Genomic DNA, 19833 nt, shown 5'->3' with positions numbered 1-19833 from the left:
TTTGGGTTTTTTTTTATTACTCTTAGAAATACAATCTGATTCAACACCCACAGAGTCTCTTCTGCTGAGTCCATGTAAGCCAGCAGACCTGGTGCTGTATGCACTGCTGCAGCTAACCAGGAGCAGCACTGGTGTTGAGTGGGAAACCCTTCAGGACCAGTTCCAAAACCTCATCCAGGCGCCTGATCAGCAAGGTTAATGCTGAGAAACCCCTTGATTTCAGTGCAGCTTTCCACACCGGCAGCAGGGGCCAGCCCACAGCCTTATTCCAAGACGCTGCTGGACCACCCCAGCAGCTGTGGGGAGAAACCCCCTGGCTCGTGATGGTGGTTACTGCTCATTCCCTTAAGGCAGCATCATTTAACCCCCAAATTGCACTGCAGCGGGGATGCCTGCTACCCCTGCGTGCTGTTTTCTTTGCATGACAGTGGAGAAATGTCCCTCCTGGCAGGTTCAGTCCTCTGCTGCACAACACTGGAAGGATGTGTTGTGCAGCAGAGGACTGGCAGCGTAGGAGAGCACAGCCTCTGTGGTTTGCAGACTTACTAAAAAATCTTGGGTGGTGTTTTTCTTGCAACTCAGCAAGGACCTGAATACCCCTTGGTCTGCGTATATTCCTGCTGACTACTCCAGCATGCTTTTCCAGGGGCAGGTTAGGAGGTTGGCATAGCTGAGGGGTGTTTCACCAAAGCTAGGCTTGGTCTAAGGCATATGGTCTCTCTTGAGCTTTCTCTAAGGCAGTTCTGGGTCCTGGCATGCAGACAGGGATTTTCAGGTCCTTCTTAGCTCCTTTCACATGATGCCTGGATTTTGGGGGATGTTTCCTGCCTACATGTTCCTGCTGGCTACATTTTAGGCAGTAATTAACACTGGCAGGACAGTTGCTCACTTGCAGACTGTATCTTGTGCCATTGCTTTGCGTAGCGCCAGCACCTGGGGGGACATTTGACTGTGCAGGAGATGTTGGCAAGCAGTGGCCTTCATCCTCATCTCGGGCTTTTTTCTGTGATATATTTTGATACAGGAATGTCACTTTGCTTGAGCACGCTGAAATATTCGCTGTTGGCATTACCCAGACTTGTTCTTAGTTTGTATGAACTGTTTTGGTTTCTTTTCCTGTGCCATATCCCAGCTTATAACTCGTCCCATGGGCTGCAAGATTCCCTTACGGCCCTGTTACCTGGGAAGATTTGGGTGACAAAAGCCATTAGGAAGTGGCAGTAATCCCAGTGTGCTCATCACTCTCCATTTCTCTGTCTGCAGCAGCTGTGCTCTGGTGCATCCCTGTGCACGTCTCGGGCTGCCATTGCAGGATTGGCTTGCCCAGGTCTGGAATGGCAATTTCACAAAATGGCCTCTGCCCCAAATATTCCTCTCTGTGGCAAGGGTTAAGGCAGGTTACCCGTCCGGGAATGTCAGCCCCATCTCTGCTAGAGGACCTGTCTGGGCAGCAGCCCCTGAGCACTGCTGGAGGAGAGCCGGGGGCTGTGTTACACTGCAGGCGTGCTCCCAAGCACAAACCTTCCTGTGCCTCTGCTTTTGCTCACTGCTTACGCCCTTACCTGGGCTCTGGGGAGGCTCACAGCCAGCCATCTGGTCAGGATGGAGGACCTTGATAAGAGAGGTCAAGGCAGGGGACTACCTGGTTTCATAAAGTTAATGGGAGAGTAGGGTTTGGAGAGGCTGTTTTTTTCTCTTAGAGGAGGAAGTGAGGTGAGAAATTCCAGCTTTCATCTCATCAGGAGGGCCTGGGAAAGAAGCTAATGGAAACAGAGCTTTGTCCCTGGTCAGATGGGAATCTCATATCCTAGAATCTCCTTCCCTCTGTCCCGGCCATATCTGTTCCCCAGCCCATCCAACCTGGCATCCTCTGCTTTGGACAGGGACTGTGCAGCAGGCTTCTGCCCTCCAGAAAACAGCTGTATCGGTCCAGAGGAAGCACCCACAGATACCAGGGATGGAAAAGACCTGTAAGGTCACCAATCACCCCCTCCCCCCCTCCAATCCTTCTGAATCCTTCTGTGATGAGGGAAGTGTGGCTGGAAACCCACAAATGCTGGCAGGGGGCTGTTGAAGGAGGTGGGATAACTGAAGCTCCTGTTTAACTTGCTTTTTTGGTTTGTCTCTTTTTTTTGCATGTGGCTGGTTTTAAAGGGAATGTTGCCTTTATAACCACTGTGGTGAAATCTCACAACTTTACTGTAAATCTCAAGATATTTGGTATTTTCCTGAAGACGACCTAAAGTCATATGATGCTGCACTAATCTCAGCATTTATATAAATTAGACTTAATGACCTCTGCTTTATGGACATCACAACTGCAGAGCAGAGCTTGAACACTGAAGCTTAAAAGGCAAAAAAACCCAGAAGGCAAATAAAAAGAAACCGATATTTGTTCCTGTTTTAAAATATCAGTATTTTTAAGCCAGTTGCATGATGCTTAGAGCCCTGACTCACAACTTCTGAATGCTTTAAGTTGGCCAAGTGTAATAATCTTTAGAAAACTTTTCCTTTCCTAGATGTGCAGCTATTCCTGAATGGTGTCTTTGCTAACTTTCCTTAGGTACATGTTCAGAGAGTCACAGCTTGTCAGGTAAAAGGGCTTGGAAATAATCTATATTAGTCTTTTGCACAACGCCGTGAATTAATTCCAGTTTGCGAAACATTCAGTCCTGGTGATTATAACACTGTCTGTCTGGAGAATCCATCAGGGCCCTTACAGACTTGTTCCACTAGCTAATTGCCATCTCTGGCACAGATCTGCACCTTAGTTTTAGCCTGTATTTTCTGGTTACCAGTTGGGATTTTGCAATATCTTTGTCAGATACAGTGAGGAGCCCTGTGCTAGCGGTCCTTCAATGCATTTAACAGGTTGAACCTGGAGCCCTGTAATTATTTCACTATTGTCAAAACCCCTCTTTTCACTGTGGAAAGCTGACCTGGACAGCATTGCAGTACCAGCTGAACCAGAGGCTAATCAGATATAGTATCACCTCTGCAACGCGACTCAATGTTCCTCATTTATGTAGCTCATTAACACTTGCCGTTTCAGATGTTGGCACCCCGGGAGCTCCCCATCCAGCTTGTTACCCAGTCAGGCATGTGAGGGTAGTCACAGCCCAAGATAGGATTTCCCACCCTTTTACTGTATTTATTCCTTGCTGTATTTATTCCTGGGTGGATGAACTTGGACTTGCTCAAGTCCATGTTGTTTCTCGTGCCCTGCTTAAGCAGTGATCCAGATCACTCAATGCAACGAATCCTCTTCATTGCTCCTGGTGGCCCTTGTCAGATCCTGGTGTCTTTTATCCAGAATGATTTCTTTCTCTGCACCATTAATAGAAAGTGTGTATAATGCAAATGAAGCCTTGAACTGGAAACACCATTGCTTGCTGAGGGGACTTCATTCATGGCAGGCACCTTTTAATTCTGATCCGATCCATACATTTTAAAAGATGGCATGCAACTGAAGAATAAATCTGGGTTGTTTTTAAAGATATCCCAGTTTTTCATGTGCTTCATAAAATTCCACCCTGCCTGGATGTAGAAGTCTATATTTAACTGCCGGAATAGTCTGTGGCTTCTCTGGTTATTTGTGTATTAAGCCCCCACACACATTACTGCTGTTTTCAGATAGCCTGTTGATATTTACTCATTCAGCCACATGTCTGTGGCCACTGAGGGGACTACAAGGAGCTCCTTTTCCTCCTGGAGACACCCCAAGCAGGCGGGTGTGCTGGCAGCATGGTCAAGCCGAGGGGTGTCACACCCAGGCTGACTTCTGCCGGCGATTGTCTGCGAGGATAGCCCAAGTGCACGTGGGTCGAAGGCTGCGCTGGCAGATGATGTGGATGCTGGCAGCCCTGCAGAAGAGCTTTGTATCCTCTCCTTCTGGTCTAATCTGCCTTTCATTAAAAATAAATGAAAGAGAAATGAAGCCATTCCCATGGCTTGGGTGATGCCCGTATCATTTCTCTTTACCTTTCTGTGTTATTATCCTGCTTGGTTCCTCTAGGGGCACAGAGGTTGAGGGAAGCACCTTTTCCTTTGCTGAAAATCAGCTGGCCTGTAGAAAGAGTGTCTCTTCTGAGTGTGGATCCCTATGAAGAAATACAATATCCTGTCCCTCTCTTAACTACAGAGGGTATGTTTAATACAGCCTGTGTCTTTTCAGATGATAATTTTGCCCTGCAAATCTTAATGTAATCACCCCCAAAGCAGCTTTCCAGCACTAACAACCATCACTAACAAAATCATGAATTCTGCAAATCTGCAAAATGATTTTGAAACAAACCTTTGTGTTTATAAGGTGCTGCAACTCTCACTGATTCCATAAGCCGGAGGATACCATGAGGGCTATGTCCTGGCTATGGCAAGTCTTCTCCCATTTCTCACTGTATCAGCATTTAATGATGGGTTTATAACTGAGTTTCCTTGCACCATGACTTGACTGGGCTTAGTGACATTCCCAGGATTCTGTTTTTTTCCCCCCCCAGACTGATTCCTCTATGTTATTCATAGCTACAAAGAAGAGCATTTGAAGTCTGCTTCAGCCTGCAGAAAGCATAGCTGAAGTCAGGTAGACAGCTGGGTCTGAGGTTAGTATCTAGGCTCAAGGCTCTGGGTCAATGGGCAGGAATAAGGACCTTTCACTCGCTTTTTACTCTCTTTGTAAGGTAAAAGCCTAAGGCAGCTTCGAAGAACTGCACCCCAAAAATGCCTCTTTCTCTTTGCTGACTCAGCTGGAGCATCCACGGTAGATGTGTGAAGTTGTGAGATTAAGTCCCTTGGGAGAGCCTTCAAGAGATGAAGTAGGCCAGTCTGCCCTAGAGGCAAAGGAAGGCAAAGTGTTCTGAGAAAGATAAGCTAAATAGGTTAGAGGAGGGCATTTTAATTATGAATGTAAATGTCATGGTATTTTGGAAACAAAGTCCTTTCTCCGCTGGCAGCTCTCTGTCCCTCCATAGAGGAGAGCTGCATTGTACCTGTAGCAAGGCAGAAGTGGACTTTCCTTTTCAGAACATTTATGGGCATTTTTGTTTTATTACTTCCTAATACTGCCCTCCTTTATCGAGCATTTGCTGTTCTGTATTTACAGTTTCCTGATGGTCAACAGCAAGTGGACTTTATCATTAATTGTCTTTTCAGGGTTTCTTATTCCTACATACAGCTAAAAATTCCTGTGTATTGATCATTCTTGCTCCCAAGGGTTCCAGTCCAACAGGTATGTTAAGACCATGCCTAAATTTGGAGATTTAGGTGGCCTTGCTGAATTCTGTGGGTTTTCTCCTGAAAGTGAGGTCTGTGGTCAAGTATTTTTCTGAAGACACTGTATTGCAAGCTATATATAGAAAGTTATTACACATATAGCAAGCTGTACATCACTGCAGAGAGAGAATGCAGTCTGGTGACCCTAGCATGGTAGCACTTGAAAGGCTCACTGCATGGCGCTCGCTCTTCTAAAAGCTGGTTTCCTTTATTTTTTCTTTTTTGATTGTTTGCATTGCATTGCAGAGGTATATAGGAGCTCTACTTCTACAATAATGTCAACAAAAAGATAGGTTTTCAACAGAAACGTAGCTAAGTGTTGCAGAGATATCTAAAACTCATAATGTTCCACAGTTGCATGCTTTTAAGGACAATTTTCGATGAAAAGGTGTTCGGTTGGAAGATTTTAACCTGCTCTAATGCAGAGTAAGATCAATGTTTAAAATACAGTAAAGCATTTTGAGAATGTCATTCTTTACTAAGTCTGAAGGAGCTCAGGATAATCCTGATTGCTTCGTTTCTTTGGAGCTTTACATGAGAGGTCGGATGTGAACTAAGCTGATGTTATAACTCTCCTATTACTACAAATGTTGATTTGTTAGTATGAATCGCTGTCTTGATTTTATTGCATATACACTTGGAGATTTTCCATTAGGCTTAGTCAGAGTTAAATTGGGATAGATGAAACAAGTAAAAGGAAAGTCAGAAACGTGTTCATTATGTTGAACAGATGTGCTTCAAGAGATGTAATGTCGATTTTGCATGTTTAGTTTCCAAGCTGGAAAACACTTTGAAGAATCTCTCCTATGGCCCCGGCTGTGGAGACTCTGCTACTTGGCTGCTGCAAGTCTGCAAAATGACTGGGTGTGAATCTTTAGTAGCTCAATAAGTGGTTTGCAGTTCAAGAAAATGGAGATACTGGGAATCTCTCCTCCCTCTTTAGCATAAAGCCAGACAGATTGAAGTGCATGTGAAAAACTTTAATTGACGGGAGGTTGAGATTTCCTTAAAGTACAGGGTCAAGAGTTCCTTCAAGCATTTAAAGGGTGTATCTATGACCAAACATTGTACTACTTCATTATGAAAAAGAAAAATTGCAATATCTCCACTGGTTTAGATATCAATTTAATTATATTGCTGTAACCTATTTCCATAAAGAAGTGAGAAAATCTGTACCTGTAGCAAATCTGTGTCTTTGTAGTGGTATAACTGTGTCCAGTCAGGCAGGCATTTGCTTGTATAAAATCAGCTGTGGCTTTTATTTTGGTAAAGCCAAATGAACTCACACTTAGTTTAATTAATTGCTGTGGAAAAACACACAAGTGCAGACTGGCTGTGAGCAGCATTGAGGAGGTGCTGTGTGCTTGGCTGCATTTGCACAGCTTGTGGAGCGTCCTTTGCATTATGAGTGACATCCCTTGCTCCACTGCTCATGATGCCCTTTATTGTTCAGATTTTCAAGCAAAAAACCATACCAATCCTGAGATGAGCATGGAGTCCCTTGCTGGGATTTACATTTTGGGGCACTGGAACAAGAGGGGCACTGTGGGATGCTGTGAGAGCTGTGCCCGTGTCGGGCTGTCCTGGCCATTTGCAGAGCAGCTCGGCACAGGGCTCGCTGGTTCACAAGGCCTCAGATTGCCAGGCACTGCTAGGAGACATGGTTTTGGTCTAAGGAAGGTAAACTGAGCCCCCCCAGGTCAGTGTGACTGCCTCAGGGCATCCTGCTGCGAGTTCCCAGCAGGAGATAGAAGTGGTGAGGCTGGAGAAGCAGTAAACTCCAAAGGCAGGTGAGCAGGGAGCAGCATCTTATCCCACTGCCAGTGTCTAGGAGCTCTGGGGCTACCTTGGGCCCACTGCTTTTTGATTTCAGGAGAAGTCGTGATGTGCTTCCTTGTACAGCCCCGGGCTTTCCTGAGCACCATCTAAAGGCCACAGTGCAGATACACCAGCCAGAAAGTCACCTTGGGGGTGGGGATGCATGCCCCTTTCCTTTCTGATGACAAATGCAAGAGAGCATGGCAACCTAACATCCCGAAATTAAAATGATAGCCTCCCTGTTGGAATGACCCCCATCCTGCTAAGGCGATGTCGAGCACCACAGCAAATCACTGCAGTCAGTACAGAGGAGAGAGCTGGGGTAGCATCCTCTCCTCTGGTGGGGTGGAATGGGTTTTGGCTCCCACTAGTGTGGCATTCGGTGAGGGGTGTTTTTGTGTAGCTGCTATAGTTTCCTTTCTCCTGCTTCTCTGTGCTGTTGTGTTGCCACTGTGGTGCATACTCTAGCATGGGACGGGTGAGCGGGGCCAGTGCAGGCAGAGCTTTCACCAGCAACGATAGATAAAACTTTGCAGTGTTTCTTAAGAAACAGTAAGATCATGAAACAGATCCTCCTGGAAGCTGTGTTGAAACATATGGAAGACAAGGAGGTTATTAGAGACAACTAACATGGCTTCACCAAGGGCGAGTCAAGCCTGACTAATCTAGTGGCCTTCTGCGATGGAGTGACTGCATCAGTGGATAAGGAAAAAGCTATGGATGTCATCTACCTGGACTTCTGTGAGGCCTTTGATATGGTCCCCCACAACATCCTTGCCTCTAAACTGGAAAAATGTAAGTGTGATAGATGGACTGTTAGATGGATAAGGAATTAGCTGGATAACTGCATCCAGAGTTACAGTGAATGGCTCAATATCCCTGTGGAAGCCAGTGATGAGTGGTGTCCCTCAAGGGTCTGTACTGGGACCAATCCTATTTAATGTCTTCATCAGTGGCGTAGACAGTGGGATTGAGTGCACCCTCAGAAAATTTGCAGATGACATCAAGCTGAGTGGTACAGTTGATTCACTAGAGGGAAGGGATGTCATCCAGAGGAACCTTGACAGACTTGAGGAAATGGGTCTGTGTGAACCTCATGAAGTTCAACAAGACCAAGTGCAAGGTCCTGCATGTGGGTCGGGTCAATCCCCAATGTCAATACAGGCTGGGACATGAAGGAATTGAGAGCAGCACTGCAGAGACGTACTTGAGGGTGTTGGTGGATGAAAAACTCAACATGACCCAGCAACGTGTGCTTGCAGCCCAGAAAGCCAACCGTATTGTGGACTGCATCAAAAGAAGCATGACCAGCAGGTTGAGGGAGGTGATTTTGCCCCTCTACTCCACTCTCATGAGACCCCCACCTGGAGTACTGTGTCCAGCTCTGCGGTCCCCAGTGCAAGAAAGACATGGAGCTGTTGGAGTGGGTCCAGAGGTGGCCACAAAGCTGATGAGAGGTCTGGACCACCTCTCCTATGAGGACAGGCTGAGAGAGTTGGGGTTGTTCAGCCTGGAGGAGAGAAGGCTCCGGGGAGAACTTATTGTGGCCTTTCAATACTTAAAGGGGGCTCATAAGAAAGAGAGAGACTTTTTACCACAGTCTGTGGTGATACAACAAGGGGTAATGGTTTTAAACTAAGAGAGGGTAGATTTATATTAGATATTAGGAAGAAATTCTTTACTGTGAGGGTGGTGAGGCACTGGAACAGGTTGCCCAGAGAAGTTGTGGAGGCCCCATCCCTGGAAGTGTTGAAGGCCAGGTTGGATGGGGCTTTGGGCAACGTGGTCTAGTGGAGGGTGTCCCTGCCCATGGCAGGAGGGTTGTACTAGATGATCTTTAAAGGTCCTTTCCAACCCAAACCATTCTATGACTCTTATGAATTACTGTATGTTTTGTTGGCCATACGTAAAATGTCATACAGCACTTTCCTGTGTTACTGTCCTTTGGAAAGTTTTATCCACTTTCTGTAGATATTTAGCTTCTAAGTCATTAGACTGCACCTCTGCCAGAGAAGTAACATGCCTGGGGCTGAGAGCAAACCCTCCTGGCCCTGGGAGTTGCCCGGTGGGAATGGCCCCTCTCCTGTGCTCCTGAGCCACCTCCATGGATGTTTGATTTACCAGGGGAGACACAACCTTAGGGTATATCTATGCTGTGCAGGTAAAAGCCATCTTGAGGCCAGGGTGAGCTCAGCACAGGTTTTCCCAGTGCTGGCTGCATGAAGCTTGGCTGGGATCTTCCTCCTGAGGATGTCAAGCCTAAACCAGGGTCTGTCCTGCCAGGCAGGTTAGCAGTGTGCTTGTATTCGTGAATGGACTCATCGCTGGTCTTTGCTCCATTTCAGTACCTTTCTGTGCCATGGTTGATGCATCGGGCAAAACCCAAGAGTTGGGATGGGAGCTTGGGGCTGTGTGTGTGCTGTGTCTGGGGGGCCGCAGGGCCCTGTTTGCTTTCCTTCTAGTTTGGACAGAAGATATGGCTGAATTGCTCATTCTCCTCACTGTTGTGTGGCTTGGTGGGGACAAGCTTGTTAGAGCAGTGCTGTTCGCTTATAGGGTAGGGCTTTAAAATTGCCTTCGCTTTTCATCTTGTTCTGCGGCAGTGACGGGTTATTATCGGTAAAATTAGGCCAACACTGAGAGCTTTTGAAAACCTCTCTTTGAGAAGCTGTGCAGGTGCTGAAGACAACGGTAATCATATTTATTATGTATTTATACAGCACAAAATTGTCTGTCTAAAAAATAGCATTCATGGGTCTTTGAGGCCAAATGGGGTAAATCCACCTGTTCGTTAGGTCTCCTGCCTCGTGTAGGGTACAGAAATAAAGGCAACGGTAGCTACAGCAAGCCTAATAGCTTGTGGTTAAGCTAAAAGACAACTTTCAGAATGTGCTTGATTGCAGACTTCAGATGGGGTCCAGCAGCCAGCTTATTTTCTAGCCAAACTGGTCTCTGACACAGATGTCCCACGTGGTCTGGGTTGAACCTTTTAGACAAACACAGCGTAGAAATTTCACGACTTTGGCATCTGGGCTGAGGAGTGGCTCAGCGTGTGCACAGCAAGGCTCTGCGTGGGGCCGCTCACCCTGGCTGAGGCTCCGAGGCTGCCTGTGTGGTGGATGGAGGGATGGAGATGGGTCTGGTGCAGACAAGCTTTGAGCTGCTCCCTGCCTGAATTTCCCCCTTTTCAAACAGAGGCAGTCTCCCTTCTTGAGCTCACAGGGCTGAAATGCAGGACAGAAGTGAGGGATTCCGGTCCCGCCTGGCCACCAGCCACCAAGGTGCTCTCACTGCTAAGACGTCCTCCTGGGTTATCCTCCAGCCATTGCAAATTGTGACTCAGGTGAATTAAAGAGCCTCCCACTGTCAGAAAGCCTAGCCCACACACAGGTCCACCACCAGCTCGCTTCTTATCCTTCCCTGAGATGAGCCTGGTGTGTGATGGATGCCGTTAGTCAGGGACTGACACAATGAGGTCTCGTGCTGGAAGATGGCTTTAGTGGCTTGCCGTGATTGACCAGGGCTGTGCCTCCAGCAGCTCTGCAGCAGCCCTTCCCTTTGCTGCTTGCTAAAGCCGCTCAGGGACGCTGCTTCGCTCACATCACTTCTTTCACCTCCCAGTTTGGCTGATCAGTCGGTCTCGCTCCAGGCAGGAAGCGGTGTTCGAAGGGTGAGTAATGCATCCTTTGTGTTTCCTCCGTGCCTGCTGGCTTATGCTTCTCAGTGGTGGGACTTGTGGCAAGGGGGAGCAGGGAGAGACTGGCTGGCTGCTGAAATATTAGCTACACGCCTAGGCAAAAACGCCATTTTCGAGTCAATGCTTCCTTTATCCGTTCATACCAGATGTATACATCACTGTCAAGAGCAGGCGAGAAGACAATTTACCTGGTCCCCACTGCAATTGTTGGTATTTAGGAGTGACTAAGGACTGGAATCACAACCGTACAGTTATAACCCTATTAATAAACCATGCAGTCATTAGGCGAAAGCTCCTGTGTGCATTTCAAGGCCGCGTGGCTCTAATGCCTCCCCTGCGTGTGCTTCCCTGCAGCCGACAATGCCAGCCGCCTTTCCCACCACCGCCGGCCCAGCAGCACAGCCCCATGTCCTCACAGGCCACCACTGCTGCTGCCGGCCCTCTCCTCCCAGGAGCCTTGCCACAGTTGCCGGCCCCCACCGCTGCCCAGCCACTGACGCCGACACCGCCGGGCCAGCAGCTGACGCCCGACGCCTTCGCCATCGTGGAACGGGCACAGCAGATGGTGGAGATGCTGTCTGAGGAGAACCATGTGCTGCGGCAGGAGCTGGAGGGGTACTATGAGAAGGCAGACAAGCTGCAGAAGGTACGTGGAGGGGTGGATGGGGCCTAGGCAGTGCAACCATCTTGGTGCTTCTGCATTTGGGTCCCCCAAGCTGTTCTTCATAGTCACATCACTGCAGTGGGGTGCACCAGTGGCCATCTCTAAGCGTTGCCTCTCCATGGTGGTCTGCCAGAACTGTAATCCTCTGCCCCAAGGCCCATGGGCTCCCCTTCCTCTAGGGGAAAACAGAGCAGCTCATCATATGTGCCTCAGTTGGGGATTTTCACCTTCCACGCTGGCCTCACTGGAGCTTTCTCTGGAAGTCTCCCATGGACAGAGTCTGCTCCTGGGGCAGCCACGTCCTGCACCATCTGTACAGGCAGCAGAGTTGCGGGTGAGAAGCATGGCCACATCTGTCCAGATTGGTCTTGTTCACCACAATACGCTCACATAGTGCTTCACGCTCTTTGGAAATGTAACAGCTGTCAGTGGTGGTGTCTGTTGTTTGGACATGCGTTATAGTTTGGTTGTCTCAGATGCTTTCAGTCACCGCTCTATGGGTTTCTAAGAGCCGATGTTAGACACTTCAAAAAGCACTGCCGCCTTATCCGAAAGAACCATTTGGTAAAGATTTTGTTCAAAAACCCTTTTACAAAGAGATCCTGCACCTTTTCTGTATGCAAGTGTGGCATTTTCAGTGGAGAAGGATGATGTCTCCTGCACTGCCCAGTGCGACAAGATGAAGAGTCAAATCAAATCAGTAGAAATTGCTTAAAAATGAGAGCTCCCTGAAGGCAATGCAGAGATGCTCCTCAGATCTGCTGGCTTTAAGTCCCAAGGGCCCAGACCAAACGAATTACTTAGGATCCTACACTGCTGTTTCATTTATGTCTTCCCACCACTTACACATAAATTGGCTTAGGCTGCAGGTATTTTCTCTCTCAATTTAGGAGTCTAAATAGGAGTTCATTTTTTTCTGTGCTGTGTGGGATCAGGGTGTTCTTGGAGAGACCCTTCACAGGAGGAGAGGCAGCTCTGAGAGAGCATGTCCCAGCCTCAGCTTTGGGGAAAATCTGTGACCAGAAAGTTCAAACAGGTTAGAAAAAAGACGTGTTGTTTTGTAGCTGCTGTCATCTTTGCAGTCTCCTTCTCGGCAACCAGATGAGTTTATTCACAGAATTTCCTAAACTTAGTTGAGAAATTTTTGTAGTAATATGTTAACTATTTGTGAAGACGTCTGCAAAGATTTTAACGCTGACTTCCCTGTGGCCTTTGTGGGCAAAAAGAAATATTCCAGCTATTAATTTTACAAAAGCTCCATTGTTCAGTAAAAGGTATTTGAGTGTGATGCCCTAAAAATATTCCAATTTCCTTTTACACTCTTGGAAACAGCTCTCTCTTTATCTTGGATGCCCTGCAAGTCGATTGCATCAGACACCAACAGAAAGGTATTCAAGCATGGGCTGAATTCTCACTTCAGTCAACAGAGTGTGGACTTGAGTCCCATTGACTTTGGGGGTATGTAAGCAGAGTATTAAAGTGAAAAACATGCTCAAGTGCATTCTTTCTTCAGGAAAATGTCCCGAACTCAAAGCCTTAACCCACAGTATCCTTCCCATGCTGTTTTTTTGTGTTTGAACACAAGGACAGGACAGATCCTCCTCTGTTCCCACAGTTTCAGCTGAACATCACCTCTGAAAACGTGACAGTGAATTAAATTACATACTTTGGGTGTGAAAACTCTTCCCTCTTGTTGGAAGTGGAAGGGTCATGAGGAGTACTTCTTGTTTGTCTGTGTGTAACAAGTTTATTCTAGGTAGGGCCACCTTCCCATCATTTTTACCATTATGGAATAGGAGAAGAAATTACAGAAAATCAGCTTGATGTGGAGGGCTCCCGGGGCGTTCGTATGAACAGATCAGCCCTGAGGGTTGTCAAGTTCTCAGTCGTGTCTGAACAGACTTTTTGCAGAGAGGTACAAGGTGCTGATTAATCCCTGTGCTCTTTGACAAGTTGTCTGGTTTTCTTACCTAAAAAGAGTTGGAGGGGGAGAAGGCTTGTACACATTTTATTTTGAGCTTTTTTTTTGCAAAAGTGAAGCGTTACTTTCTGGTTTTGGGGGGTTTTTGCTGTTGTTTTTTGTTGAGTGGTGTTACCTTGCTGAAGTTTAATTGCCAGGCTGAGCTGGCTCTTCCCCATGCCATGTCTGTGCGTTATTTGAGTGGGTTGGCTCTGGGAGCTACCAGGAGGAGAAGAGGCTGAACTGTTTTTTTCCCCACCATAGGAGAAGGGGAAGGAAATCCCAGAGCTGCTGAGAAACGCCGACACAATTTATGGCTGTTCTGCTCCCCTTTAATTTTGTTCAGTGGTGATGGAGGTTCTTTCTTTTCCTGCCTCCGGGGCTGCAGGAGACTTGCGTGATGATATGTTTTGGGAAATAATGGCAGATAATGGGCAGAACAGAGCCCTTGTGGTAATCAGCAGCATTGGGCAGGACTGTAGGGCTGTGGAAGGCCCCTGCCATGTTGGCAAATCTGCTTTGCTGTGGTAGGAGCTCTCTAGAGCAGGCATCTTCTGCAGATAGCGGCTCACCTGGGAGAGGAAAGGTGCGGGAGCCAGTGGTGTCAGGGCACCCAACTGAGCACAGTGTCCAGTTGGGATCATGTAGTAACGATTCAGGAAAGTGCTTTAAAAATTATTTTTGCTAAGACAAACCTTTCTTTCAAGGAGAGAGAAGCTCAGTCTGCTTAAATGATCAATGAGAGCAATGTGAGGTAGCTTGAATATAGCCTCTAACTACTTATAGGAAGAGAAAACTTTTGCTAGTGGATATCACACTGATCTAAAGAAAAAGCTGTAACAGAATCAAGTAGCTGAAACTATGCCGTTATTGGAGTAACTCATGGACGTGTCATTTTGATTATGGAAAATTCACATGAAACAGATTTTTGATTGTAGGTCATAGGCATAAGATAGACTATTTCAACTATTTCAGTTGGAATGGACCTACAAGGATCATCTAGTCCAACTACCTGACCAATTCAGGGCTGACCAAGTTAGGGCAGTGCCCAAATGCATCTTAAACACTAACAGGCTTGGGGCATCGACCCCCTCTCTAGGAAGCCTGTTCCAGTGTTTGACCATCCTGTCGGTAAAGAAATGTTTCCTAATGTCCAGTCTAAACCTCCCCTGGTGCAGCTTAGAACCATTCCCACACATCCTATCACTGGATACCAGGAAGAAGAGCTCAGCACCTCCCTCTCCACGTCCCCTCCTCAGGAAGCTGTAGAGAGCCATGAGGTCACCCCTCAGCCTCCTTTCCTCCTAACTAGACAAACCCAGGGTCCTCAGCTGCTCCTCACAGGACATGCCTTCCAGCCCTCTCACCAGCTTTGTTACCCTCCTCTGGACACATTCAAGGATCTTCACTTCCTTCTTAAATTGTGGGGCCCAGAACCACACACAGTACTCCAGCTGATTTTCTCAAGAAAGTTCAGACTTTTTGATGAGGCTTTGTACAAGGTCGTGTTGCCATGCATATAAGGAAAAATAAAACTTTTTGAACCATAGTAAGGTTCAGTCTGAATTTCAAACAGGTTTGGATTTATGCAGCGTTCCTCTGAGTGTGCTGTCCTCGCGGTGGGAACACACTCGGTGTCTGGGCATGCATCAGCAGGGTGGGGAAGAAGGACCTGCTTTTCTAGATGTGGTTAGGGAAAATGTAACGGGGCTTCCTGGAGCTCCTGCTTTAAAAAAACAAAATGTTTTGTTTGTCAGAATAATCTGACTAAGTTTGTAGTTCACCCAAGAAGGAGTGTCATAGCGTGGGATACAGCCAGTTCAACAGGTCATCCTCTTCTTGGAGCTGTGGAGAATTATCAGCTGAGAACTAATCTGCATATGGTGCCTTTTAATGTCATGTATGTAGGGGAGCAGCTTGTATGTGTGTGAAATACCTGCGAGCTGTTAAATCACACCAGTGTAAGATAGGTGATGTACTAATCCAAAGCTGCTGATGTCACTGGGGCCGCACTGCAGGCTTTGCACATCACCACTTGTTTCAGCTTTTGTGCCTGAGCAAGCTGAAAGCAGAAACTGGGGAGAGAACCGCGCTTCCCCATCATGGCTCTGCCAGGCCTTCCTCACTGTGTGTGGTTTGGAGGTGCCGTGTGCCCACGGCCTGTATCCAGATAGTGGCCCCGGTATCATGGGAAGCACAGGTCCAGGCTGCTGGAGCCTGGCTGCAGGTTCCTACACAGACAGCAGGGTGACAGCTCCAGCATCCCTGGAGCTTTTGTTCTGCAAGTGCTGCAGCTGGCTAATTACACCTAAAGCTTAACGAGCCCTGGAGAGGGATCTACCTCCACAGCAAGTGGAGGTGGGCTCACACCCTGGCTTCACAAATCACTAATCCGTCCCACCCATGATTCAAGAGGCTAAAAAAGCACCAGATTTAGAAAGGTATGTGGGAGGCTATATATATCTCTTGGTTTTCCAGCCTGTGCACATTATCAAGCTTTTCTCCACAAACACAAGGGCTAGGCATGCAGGAGCAGATTCCCACATCGGTGTTAATCATTCCTGCAGCAATGATTTCAGCAAAGCACTTAACAAGACATTAGTTTATTAAAAGAGCTGGATTGGATTGACCTGAACAGCAAAACTCTGCCTGGAACTATCCTCCTGTCAGTTTTTTGAGTTTGGGTCTTAAGATGTAAGTTCACTGCTGAGGGCTTCCTTTGCATCCTTTGCCTGCAGTTAGCCAGATTTAAAGGAGATGAAGTTAACAAGATTGAAAACCCCAAACGATTGGTTTAGTTTGTTATAGTTTCTTTTTGTATAGAGCAGTGTTTGGTCAAGGATGGAAAGGGGTGGACCACAATAGTTTAACTAACGTGAGGTCAGAGCCGAGCATAAAGCTTTTTTGGTGGCACGCAGAGCTTACAGCTAATCTAAATGGTGGCTGGTGTGGCATTTGGCATGGGCATTGCCCCAACCCCTGCACCCCATCGAAACACGCTGGGCAAACACTGGGATGGGATCTGCTCCTGCTGGGCTTTAACAGAAGCTCTCTCTCCTTCAGTTTGAAATAGAGATTCAGAGGATTTCAGAAGCTTATGAGGGCCTGGTCAAGACCACCACTAAGAGGGAGTCTCTGGACAAAGCGATGAGAAACAAACTTGAAGGAGAAATTAGGAGACTTCATGACTTCAACAGGGATCTCCGTGGTATGTTACACTTGCTTCTGTCATTTTTTTTTCCCTCCGGTTGACATAGTGTTCCACTTCTTACAAGCTCCAGAGTAGCAGGCTTTAAAGGAGTGGGTTTTAGATAAACTTGTTGAGAAGTCAGGCCCTGCTCATTGGCATAAGACAAAACTGCTGTCACCCCTCCCCAGCTGCAAAGAAACCTTCTGGCAAAATATGAGAGACAGCTTCAGACAGTGCCTTTGACTGTGACTTTGAGCTATTACCTGTCCAGGTGCCTGATGGGAGTACTTTAATATGTCTTTGGGCAGAGAGATGCCTTCTGCAAGCTGGCTCATGCTTTTTGCAACAGTGCGAGGGGGCTGGATGATCTTTTTGGAGGAGGGAGGCAGGCCCTTCCCAGGGGAAATTGTTCCCTGCTGCAGAAAACTGCTCTTTTCCCAGGGTGTCCCCAGGGATGGGTGTCAGCAGGCTGGGGGCTGCCTTCCCCCATGGTGTCTTGCTATGCCAGCGGCCGCACGTCACTGCGGAAAGACACCCTTTCCCGTGCAAAAGCTAGGTAATTCAGGTTGCAAATACCTCGTGCGTTTTGGACAGCGTGAGAAATGAACTGCTCGGACACATCAGCTATGGATGGCAGAGGCTTTTCCCCCAGTTTCTGTAAATCTGAATGACACAGCTTCATGGAAGAGGTCACAGGCCTCATCTTTTATGTATGTGTCAGCCTCCATTTTAATGTCCTCCTTCAGAGAGTCTATTTATACTGCTCTGCTGGCATGCATCTTATTTTCTTGGTTGGTCTACAATTTTATATACATATATTTATACTTAAAGTATTTCCTGTTTTTTGCAGAACGACTGGAGACAGCCAATAGGCAGCTAGCCAGCAGAGACTTCGATGGGCATGAGGATAAGTCAACAGAAGGCCTTTATGTCACTCAGAGTGAGTACTGTGCTAATCTGTTTTGAAGGTGCATATATATATATATGCACACATATATATGTGCTGGAGTGGAGGTGAATACTTTGCTATTAATTGTTATTGTCCTTATGGCTTGGTTTCACTCAGCTAATTTGCCACATATTCTTATTTAAGCTGCAGACTGGATTGTTTATGCTGGTTTTTTTTCTCTCTGAGCACCAGAACCAGGCAGTGGGAGTTAATGGTAACACAACTTAGCTTATTTTTGATAAATATTTATCTGAAATTATGAAGTATTGCTTGCGGGGATCATCTCTGGAGATGCATGCTTTTTAGAGAAGCCAGATTCTTCTCTTGGCTGGGATAAGCCCAGAGCAACCTCTGCTGACTTGTTGTCAGTGACAGGTTGGCCAATGTGAGGCAGAGCAGAGGTGGACCGTCCTTTTCACAAATGATGGAAGAGAAAGATTTTACAGCTTCTACTGCTATGAAAAACATCCATTCCTGTCAAGTTTTAGGCTCCCGTAATGACTGAGCACAGTGCTGCAGCATTTCTCTGCCACGTGCTAACAGCTCCCTGTGACCAGCCAAACCAAAACCTGAGCACCTGGATGTTGCGTGACAGCACGTGGCTTCTCATGTATCCTGAGCATCTTCAGCATGCTTCCAGAAGGGCTTGACCATCTGGGAGCTGTGCAGTGCCTTGCGGGCTTAAATTCCATTGAAGCTAAATGCTGCGTACAACCGATCCTTCTGTTTTATTTATTGCACCAAGAGCTTCCTTGGAAGATGAGCTGCAACTACAAATCCTTAGGTGGAGAACTGGCCACCTCCGTTAGTAGTTGATGCCACTCAGCATGCCTCACTGGTGGCCCTGCAACATCCACCAGCTCCTCCAAATGCAGGAGAGCCTTTTCCTTGCTCCCACTAGCAGTGATGATGCCAGCACCACAACTTCGCTGATGATTTGGTGCATATGTGCACAAACCAGAAGAGAATCTAATGATCCTTTCCGTGACTCTTAGCTTTGCCATATTAGCAGATGCCACAAGGGCATGTAGATACTGCTGCGAATCCAAGAGTATGATCTGTTAAGAAAATAGCATTGCTATGTAAGTCTTGTCATCCTTGGGAAGAGTTCAAACAGGGTAAGCTGCACAGTGCAAATTGCAGACTGGGGTCTGCTTCTTCATATAGAGAGAGCCTGGCAGTGTTCCCATATGCTGGTAGCTACAAGGGGGGAGTTAAATCCCCAGGATGGACTCAATTTGAGTCATTTTCCAGTGCACAAACATGCTCTGTGCTTCTACTGATAAATATCTAGCAATAAAACTTGGTGCTGTGCACTCAGCATATTACTGCTATCAATTCACAGCTTATGAACAAATATAGCTTCTCGGATCCTATCACATAAGATGGGCTGGATGCTTGGAGTGTCTCCTGGCTAGGCCGGAGAGCTAAATGTTACCAATGCGATGCAGAGTGCTTCCAAGAATAGAAAAATGAGCACATGTAAAACAGGTCCTCTTCAGTCATGTTCTTTGGGCAGCTGGGGCACATGCAGTAATGACCTCGATATCAGAGTATCGGCCTGAAACACCTCTCTGAGAGCCCATAAAGAGTTTTACTTGGAAATCCTCTGCTGGTTACTGCGTTTGTACACTGATGTTTGTGGGTCTTCCCCACGAGTGGAGTGTGACTGGGGTTGCACCCCACTGCCAACCTGGGGGTTTTGCAAGCAAGGTCTCTACCCTCCTCGCGTCTTTTGATGGGATGCTCAGGCAGAAAACTGAGAGGAGAAGGGATGCAGCTTGTTTTAGCTGCCGTGTGTACACTTGTCTACTGAGACTGAAATAGTCATTTTTAGAAGAAGAGAAAAAATGGTGCCTACATGCGCTCCCATCAGCTGCTGCAATTTTGTCGTGAAACTCAGATACGTTTTTTTCCTAAGGGTAGAGGCTTATTAAGTCAAATTAGTAAATGCAAATCTGAGCTTTCATTAGGAAAGCAAAAGTAGATTTCTAGTCCCTACATTTATGGAAAACAGCCTGAAAACATGACCCTTAACATCCCCAACCCAAGTTATATAAAAAGACTCCAACATCAGCAGGTTCTTAAAAGTTGTCACTTGTAAGCCAGTCTCATCATGAGATGAAGAAGTAAAGATAAAACTCATGAGGTTTTTTTAACACTCGTCCTTGGTAATACTGTGAAGACAGAATTAATACTGTGGTAAAACTCCAGTAATAGGAAAAACTCCCTGAAAAAGAAGTCTGGCAAGGCAGGATGTGCAGGAATCATTTCTGAGATCCTCGCA

The 19833-nt window shown here is 46.9% G+C and overlaps 1 protein-coding gene across 6 annotated transcripts in view; it reads left to right on the top strand.

Moving 5' to 3' along the window:
• AMOTL1 (angiomotin like 1) overlaps positions 1-19833 on the top strand; it is a 71010-nt gene that overhangs the window by 28232 nt on the left and 22945 nt on the right. For all 6 annotated transcript variants that reach the window (XM_075742370.1, XM_075742371.1, XM_075742372.1 and 3 more), the window contains 3 exons: positions 11138-11429; positions 16471-16615; positions 17448-17537. In XM_075742370.1, the coding sequence (XP_075598485.1) occupies positions 11138-11429; positions 16471-16615; positions 17448-17537 (527 nt within the window). The remainder of the gene's footprint in view (positions 1-11137; positions 11430-16470; positions 16616-17447; positions 17538-19833) is intronic.

Source organism: Balearica regulorum, chromosome 1 (assembly GCF_011004875.1).
Source record: "Balearica regulorum gibbericeps isolate bBalReg1 chromosome 1, bBalReg1.pri, whole genome shotgun sequence".
Taxonomy (NCBI): domain Eukaryota; kingdom Metazoa; phylum Chordata; class Aves; order Gruiformes; family Gruidae; genus Balearica; species Balearica regulorum.
Note: the sequence above shows the minus strand (reverse complement) of the source record. Positions and strands in the feature narration are given on the sequence as shown.